Source organism: Alosa sapidissima, chromosome 9 (assembly GCF_018492685.1).
Source record: "Alosa sapidissima isolate fAloSap1 chromosome 9, fAloSap1.pri, whole genome shotgun sequence".
NCBI classification, from domain to species: domain Eukaryota; kingdom Metazoa; phylum Chordata; class Actinopteri; order Clupeiformes; family Clupeidae; genus Alosa; species Alosa sapidissima.
This window is the reverse complement of record NC_055965.1, coordinates 15,428,032-15,435,531: the sequence shown is the minus strand read 5'-3', so window position 1 is coordinate 15,435,531 and position 7,500 is coordinate 15,428,032. Positions and strand designations below refer to the sequence as shown.

At 45.2% G+C, this 7,500-nt stretch overlaps 1 protein-coding gene across 2 annotated transcripts in view; it reads right to left on the bottom strand.

Moving 5' to 3' along the window:
* LOC121718257 (nidogen-1-like) overlaps positions 1-7,436 on the bottom strand; it is a 42,355-nt gene extending 34,919 nt beyond the window's left edge. For both annotated transcript variants that reach the window (XM_042103186.1, XM_042103187.1), the window contains exon 1: positions 5,149-7,436. In XM_042103186.1, the coding sequence (XP_041959120.1) occupies positions 5,149-5,349 (201 nt within the window). In that variant the 5' untranslated portion in view covers positions 5,350-7,436. The remainder of the gene's footprint in view (positions 1-5,148) is intronic.
* Positions 7,437-7,500: the final 64 nt, after the last annotated feature.

Below are 7,500 nucleotides of genomic sequence, written 5' to 3'. Positions count from 1 at the left end.
GGGGTAGTCAGCTGAGGGAGGTGAGGATGTTGGGGATTGGGGGTTGGGGGGGGGGGGGGGGGGCAATATCAAAGCCATCTGGAGGGGCCCGGCAACTGGAGTTGACTGGAGCAACACAACCTCGACCTGTCGCATCAGGAGAGGAGGAGGGGGGGTTGGGTTTGGACACGGGGATTTGAAAGCGTTATGGAGGGGAAAGCACAGAGACCTAGTGAGTGTTGTGGACATAAGAGAAGGATGAAATGGAGTAGTGAGAGAGAGCTAGAAGAAGAAAGGGAGAGGGAGAGAGAGGAAAGGCGAGTAGAGGGGGGGGGGGGGTTGCGGGAGCTGGCTGGCTGGCCGTGCTATGCATCTGTTGGAAGGAGGAAGAAGGAAATCCCAGGTGCACAGTTGGGTGGGAGTGCTGTCAATCATACGGAAGAGGGGAACGAAGAAATTCCCACAGAAAACATGCCACGCCGCTTCAGCTGAGCAGTGACCTGCAACCAGACCTGAACCCAACCCAATAAGCTCCTCCATCGGCAGCAGTAATCTGGGGGGGGGGGGGGTCTTTTAACTTGCCACACAGCTTGATATCCCTACCACCTAATCACTACCCACACAGCGAACGCCCCCCCCTCCACTTTTTAATATACAGACAGAAATGTTTTCAATAGATGGGTTTTTTTCAACTTACAGCCTGGCAAACCCCCTCCTTTCCCCTACAGTCGCCATGGGAGTGCAGCGCAACCCAACAGAGACCAGACAGGAAGTGGGTCCAAAGGGGAACAGGAAGCACTTATAGACTCTATCGCCTAGAGGGAGAGAAGGAGAGATCGTGCGCGAGAATGGTGGGAGGGGGGGGTTAGGAGGTTGGAGACACCAGGGGGGGTGGTCGTTGTCCGTTGATGGATTAGAGGCAGCCTTTACTCTGAGGCGGGCCGACGGCTAAACGAGGCATGACAGGAATGCAGAGTCATGTGGGTGAAGTTAACCTCAAAAGGGTTAAAAGTGACAAAACGCTGTCACTTCAAGAAAATAATGAAATTTGCCTCACTTTTACTAATCATAAAGGCCCTACAATATTACATGGAGTGATACGGTCATAGGAGGTCTGCATTTATAGTGAGCCTTTTTCCCAAATGAATGTGCTAAAATGACTTCTGTTATACCATATCCATGTAATGTTATAAAAAGTCACTGCAGAACACACAAGACATCAGTCAAAGACGTCTTTAAGTGTTGAAGTCATGAAAGACCATCTGTTGCAGTGGATCTCATCATTAATGATAAATACACGAACAGCGTGCTCAGTGTCCAACAGGGTGCACTGAGACGCCTGACACGTCATGCTTCATATCCAATAATCAAAGACAGAAGATGTAGGTATAATCCACATGCAACCAGAAGAGGCCAAATCTGAACTGCCATGAACTGCCAAGTCTCCTAAAATCCGCTCTGCATGCGGAGCCGAGGCTTCCGTCATGGCTCATAAATTCGACATCACTGCAGTGCATTAAACACACTCTCGCTTCAGTCAGCACCACAAGAGGAGTCTCACAGATCACTCTAAACACCTCCTGCTATTGTTATGCTCATGAGACACTCATAGCACAGAGACTCTTCATTAGCATGGCTCTAATGTTACAGCATTGCTCAAGCACATAGCAAATAAGTTGGGGAAAAATAAACAGAAAATATCAATAACAAACACTCACTCATTCCACACTCACTCCTGTTCATCTAATCTAAATATCTAAATTCCCCTGAAGCAGTGACACACAGTTTCACTCTATTTGCCTCTGTAGTCAATTCTCAGGTCCCAGGGTCCATCTTAAACAGGCCTGACTAATTTGGCCCCATTAAAAAAAACAGAAATGTACGCACGCACACACACACACACACACACCCACACATACACCCACACACACACGCACACACACACACACACACACACACACACACACACACACCCACACATACACCCACACACACACGCACACACACACACACACACACACACACACACACACACACACAGTAGTAGCAGTGCCCATGGCCACTTGAGTTCATATGCAAAACACTGAAGTGTGAGCTAGTAAGGGACACTATGTTCCACTGGAACATTCTGGAACATCCTTCTACAAACAGTCCCTATATTTTTTTTCGGAGACTATATGGACTATATGTGTGTCATTTTTATCAGTCAAGAATGCACAGTTGGGGATGTGGTGGGGTGGGGGGGTTGAAACAGGTTAGTTACGGAACCATAGCAAATTTGTTTTTATAAGATAAGAGTCAGGTAAATTCTATTGGATTTGATTGTGTTTAAAGATCATCATGCAAAACAACATTGTCTTAAAAGCCCTCTGTATTCAGAGATTGTGGAGCAGGACAACCCGGAAAGATGACTCGCTGTCTGCAGATTAGCAATGGATGTCGGAGCTGTGTTTTCAGAGAAAGCGTCTCTCTCTCTCTCTCCCTCTCACCCTTTCCCCCTCCCTCTCTCCTTCTCCTTCTCCCTCTCTCTCTTTCTCTCTTTCTCTCTTTCAAACACAGTAACCACTTAACTCAGTGTGATAAGCATCTCTGTTTGTATGTGTGTTAGTGTGTTTGAATAATGACCAAAGGTGACAAAAGACAGCTTTTCTGATTGACTCCCGTCTGAGTGTATTTAGTGCACCCAGACGGAGAGAGAGAGAGAGAGAGAGAGAGAGAAGAGAGAGAGAGAGAGAGAGAGAGAGAGAGAGAGAGAGAGAGAGAGAGAGAGAGAGAGAGAGAGAGAGAAGGAGCTCAGTGGTGCCTGAAGATAAGACCAGACAATAGGAGGGGATCTTGTCAGGCCTTTTGAGGCTGACTGTGGCTTTTGATCCCGGGGACAAAAGTGCAGTGATGTCACAGACACAAAAGCCCACTAATGAGGTTTTGGGTTTGGGTTAAGAAGTTAGGTTTGGGGTTTTGGGTTTGTGGTAAGAAGTTAGGTTTGGGGTTTTGGGTTTGGGGTAAGAAGTTAGGTTTGGGGCTTTGGGTTTGGGTTAAGAAGTTAGGTTTGGGGCTTTGGGTTTGGGGTAAGAAGTTAGGTTTGGGGTTTTGGGTTTGGGGTAAGAAGTTAGGTTTGGGGCTTTGGGTTTGGGTTAAGAAGTTAGGTTTGGGGTAAGAAGTTAGGTTTGGGGCTTTGGAGGGAGGGTGAGAGTGTGTGGGAGCAAGTCTGACTTTACCCCCTCAGGGGTTGATGTTTTTGGGTTAGGACAAAAGAGACCTGTAGTCTCCTTCAGTAAAAGACTCGTAATGATCGTTGAGGACAAGACCTTAAGTTGTTTCTGGCCCCAAGTAGTGGCCACCCTCCAGCTAACCACAAGAAAACTTGATTATATCAACTCACAACAATGTAGGGTGGCACAGAGAGGAATATGAGAGAGAGAGAGAGAGAGAAAGAAATTTGTATTTGCTGTGTATCAATGTGTTTCAATGGTGTGGTGCTCTATAAGTATAAGTATAAGTATATATACTCTTTTGATCCCGTGAGGGAAATTTGGTCTCTGCATTTAACCCAATCCGTGAATTAGTGAAACACACACAGCGAACACACAGTGAGGTGAAGCACACACTAATCCCGGCGCTCGGGGAGCAGTGAGGGGTTAGGTGCCTTGCTCAAGGGCACTTCAGCCGTGGCCCACTGGTCGGGGCTCAAACCGGCAACCCTTCCGGTTACAAGTCCAGAGTGCTAACCAGTGGGCCACGGCTGCCTGGGCAACTTCCTTTCAATGGTCATACAAAATGACGCCCTAAAGCATGATGATACATTTAACTGAATTGAGTTGCGAGAGCAAAAAGGTTGTGCAGATGTGTGGAGGAGTGGTGATGTGGTGGGGAGTGTGTCCATGGGTGTGGCAAGAGATAGACAGAGAGAGAGAAAGAGAGAGAGAGAGAGAGAGAGAGAGAGAGAGAGAGAGAGAGAGAGAGAGAGAGAGACAAGACTCAGCTGTGCACGGCAGGGTCTCGTAAAAAAAAAGTCAGAACACACCGTCTGAGCAGCTCTGCTCTCTGTGTATCTGTATATGCTCAACTCAGTCACTACGCCCAGACATGATCGCATAAATATTTAGTTTTAAGGCATCCATCTCTCTCTTAGGCCAGTGTGTGTGTGTGTGTGTGTGTGTGTGTGTGTGTGTGTGAGAGAGAGAGGGGGAAACAGAGAAAAGAGAAATAGTCTCTGTGTAGCCTATACATGCACACAAAGTTGCATGCATGTGATTCTCTGTGTGCCTGTGTGTGTGTGTGTGCGTACCAGTAGACAGAGAGAGAGATAGAGTGGATTGGGAAACTATGACTGTGTGTTTGTGTGTGTGTACAAGTAGAGAGAGAGAGACAGAGAGGGTGCACGCTCACGCATGTGTGCAAGATAATGTGTGAATTAAATTATGCCATGAGTGTTTGTGCGTGTGTGTATCTCGGCATGTGTGTGGGCTGAGGCACGCTGAGGCTCCATAACGCATTCAACTACATTCTCATCAGCCAACAAGGCCTCTTCTCACTCACACGCATCCCATGCATTCATGGACATGGACATTCATGAACATGCAAATTACATCTCGCAATCAGCCGTTTTTCTTTCTCTCTCTCAGCTCTTGCAATGTTGCTCTTTGCCCTCATGTGATGGCGATTGTAGAATACCTTTAAAACACATTATGAACAACTCAAATCCCTGATCAACTGATTAGTTTGATCAGCTAAAGGTAAGACGAAATGCTAGCTGTTAACATTCCAAATCTGATTGGTTGCCAAACATCTGTGATCGATTCGGAGGTTTTGGTAATCTTTTACCCAAGCTCCAAGTGAGTTCACATTAACTTTGAAGTTGTAGACGGCGAGCGCTATAGGCTACTGAGATCACACTCAGTTCATCATTAGGTCAGTGATCCCTCATCGGTAATCAATAACAAAAGCACGCGTATTTCACGCTTGTTGGGGGCACTACAGCCGTTTACGGATGAGAGCGCGAGCGTGCGCGCGCGTTCCTTTGCCCGCAGCCCCATTCATTCATTGGTGATGTAATCAGAAGTAAAAAAAAAAGCGTCAAGGGACAAGGACCTGTGTGTAGGTGTTCTGCTCAGTACAACGTGCATGATAAAGAAGTAGCGGAGTAAGTGAATGGGGTGGCCTACTCACGTAAACGCTGTCAAACGAATCCTTGTAAAAGAAAAGAGTCTGGTCCAGGGCGAGCTCCTCCGTCTGGTCGGACCCCGGCTCCAGAGGTTGATCCCCATACTGCACCCCGTAGTCGAACAGCTCTGTTCGGCTCAGCCCGCTCACAGTCAGGGCAAGTGTAAGATGTATCCAGGCAAGACATCCAAGTTGCAGCAAACCCATGGTGAACACTAGTGAACAAGACTGACACTGGCGCTGAAAAAAAAAAACTTGTTTTCACCCCTTCCTCCACCAGTAGCTCGTAGAGGAGACCAGTACTCCAGTACCCGATGGTGGGCCAAAGTAAGCGATATGAGAGTCCGGACTATTGAATCCATAGGTTTAGAAGGCGGAGTTTGGGAGGGAGGGGGCTCCGATGTCTTGGGTCACACTGTAGTCACTTTGGAGCACAGATGGATCAGAGCAATATGGCTTTATGGTGCTGCATTCCATGCATTTCTAATTAGTCAATATAATAATCTAATTATAGACCGACATAGCTTAAGGTCACTTGCATTGTTGTTAGCACCAATGAAACTGGACTGGCAGACTGGTTATCTCAGGATTTGCAACACCGAAAACTACTTCAGCAGGGTGACAATGACATGGTCTTCTCAAACTGCTTCTTGATAAAATTAGAAATGTGGAATTATTTAAATTGGGTTTAATCAACCTATATTCAAAGTTTAGTTTCATTGTGCGCCTCCTCTAGCTATAAGGACTTGTAAAGTTCTTCTTAACAATTGTGTTTCATGACATTTTTATTGAGCATATTTTGGTCCTGCTAAACACCTTAAACAATGGACCAACATGTACAATAAACATAAGAACAATGGCCAATTATTGTCGTTTCAGATGTGTCATATTGTACACTGGGTGTAAGCTTTTATTTTTATTTATTTGTTCACAACAAAAAAAACTTGACTGTATCTTTAATAAAGCATTTATTAAGCACATGCACAGCATACAGCATGCTTCCTTGTGTTACCCTGTACCCTTTAAAGAATACTTTAACAGGTTGGTTGAGTAGGAGGAGGATGGCATTTGCTCCTCGAACCCCATAGTTGCAATTAGGCCATTGCACAATCCTGAGATGGCAGACAGCCCAAAAGTATGTGTCTGGGGTAAAATAAGAGGGCTAATTCAGCTGGAACATGTGGGAACATTCCTCCGAAGCCCCGGCCTCTTGTCACTGTATGTGGCGCTCCACACACAGACAAATCAAACAGATTTAAATCATGGAAGGCCTTTCTGTGAACAATAAACGAACAAGGGGATGTATCTCCTATTTTAATTGAATTGTGTAGTTGTATTGAGTAACTGTATGCACTGCTTAGACTGGTCTTGTCGTGTACACACTAGATATTGTCATTTCTGAAGGAGTGTGAATGTTCCAAGGTGCAGGACAGTGAGTAAGTGTGTTATTATGGCATAGCTCAATGCTGCCCTCTGCTGGTTGTTGCTGTTACTGCTTGTGATGTAAGCCCTGAAGGACCTCATAAAGGTGATGGATGGGCACTTTATTTCAAAACAGAAAGGCTGTATCAGCAAATTTCCTTAGCTAAGATACCAAAAGGTAGATAAGAAGATGGAGAGTACAATACTCTGCTGTTCATGTGTAATATATGTGCAGATGTCACTGGTTGTGTGTTTGACTCAGGTTTGGTTCCAAATAACTTGGATGTTTTATGTGTGTTTCTCAAAATCCTGATGACTAATTTCCATAACTGAAGCATGGGTCTGTGGTTATACAGAGGAACAGAGCTGAGCGGTATTAAAACATTTTTTATAATGAAAGCTTTTATTACCTTTTATCGCTTCTAGGAATTTGTTCTGCACAGTATGATCCATTAGATTAATAAAAGATTATTATAGCCACCATTATAATGAATCACCAGGAAGACAGAACACTCTCTTTTTTTAAGATAATTGGAAAATCTAAAATACTGAAAGGGAATACAGGTCTAAACAGCAGAAAGACAAATGCCATTATTGTTAGTGAGGTTGTAATAATATTTAACTAATATATTACGCATCAGGTGGTAATTACTACCCATTGTTAAATATAAAATGGATTTGACGTAGTCATTTGCAAAAGTATATTATGTAACATGTTACGACCCAAACACTCGACTTTAAATTCATTGCCACCGTGATGGCGTTTTTTCCTCTCTCTGTCACGATCTCTCACGCTCACGATTTCCATTCCCTCTCCATCCTTTTATCCATCACTCGCTATCTCTCTCTCCCTCTCTCTCCCCCCTCCCTCCTTCCCCACCCTTTTATCCATCACTCGCTATCTCTCTCTCCCTCTCTCTCCCCCCTCTCTCCTTC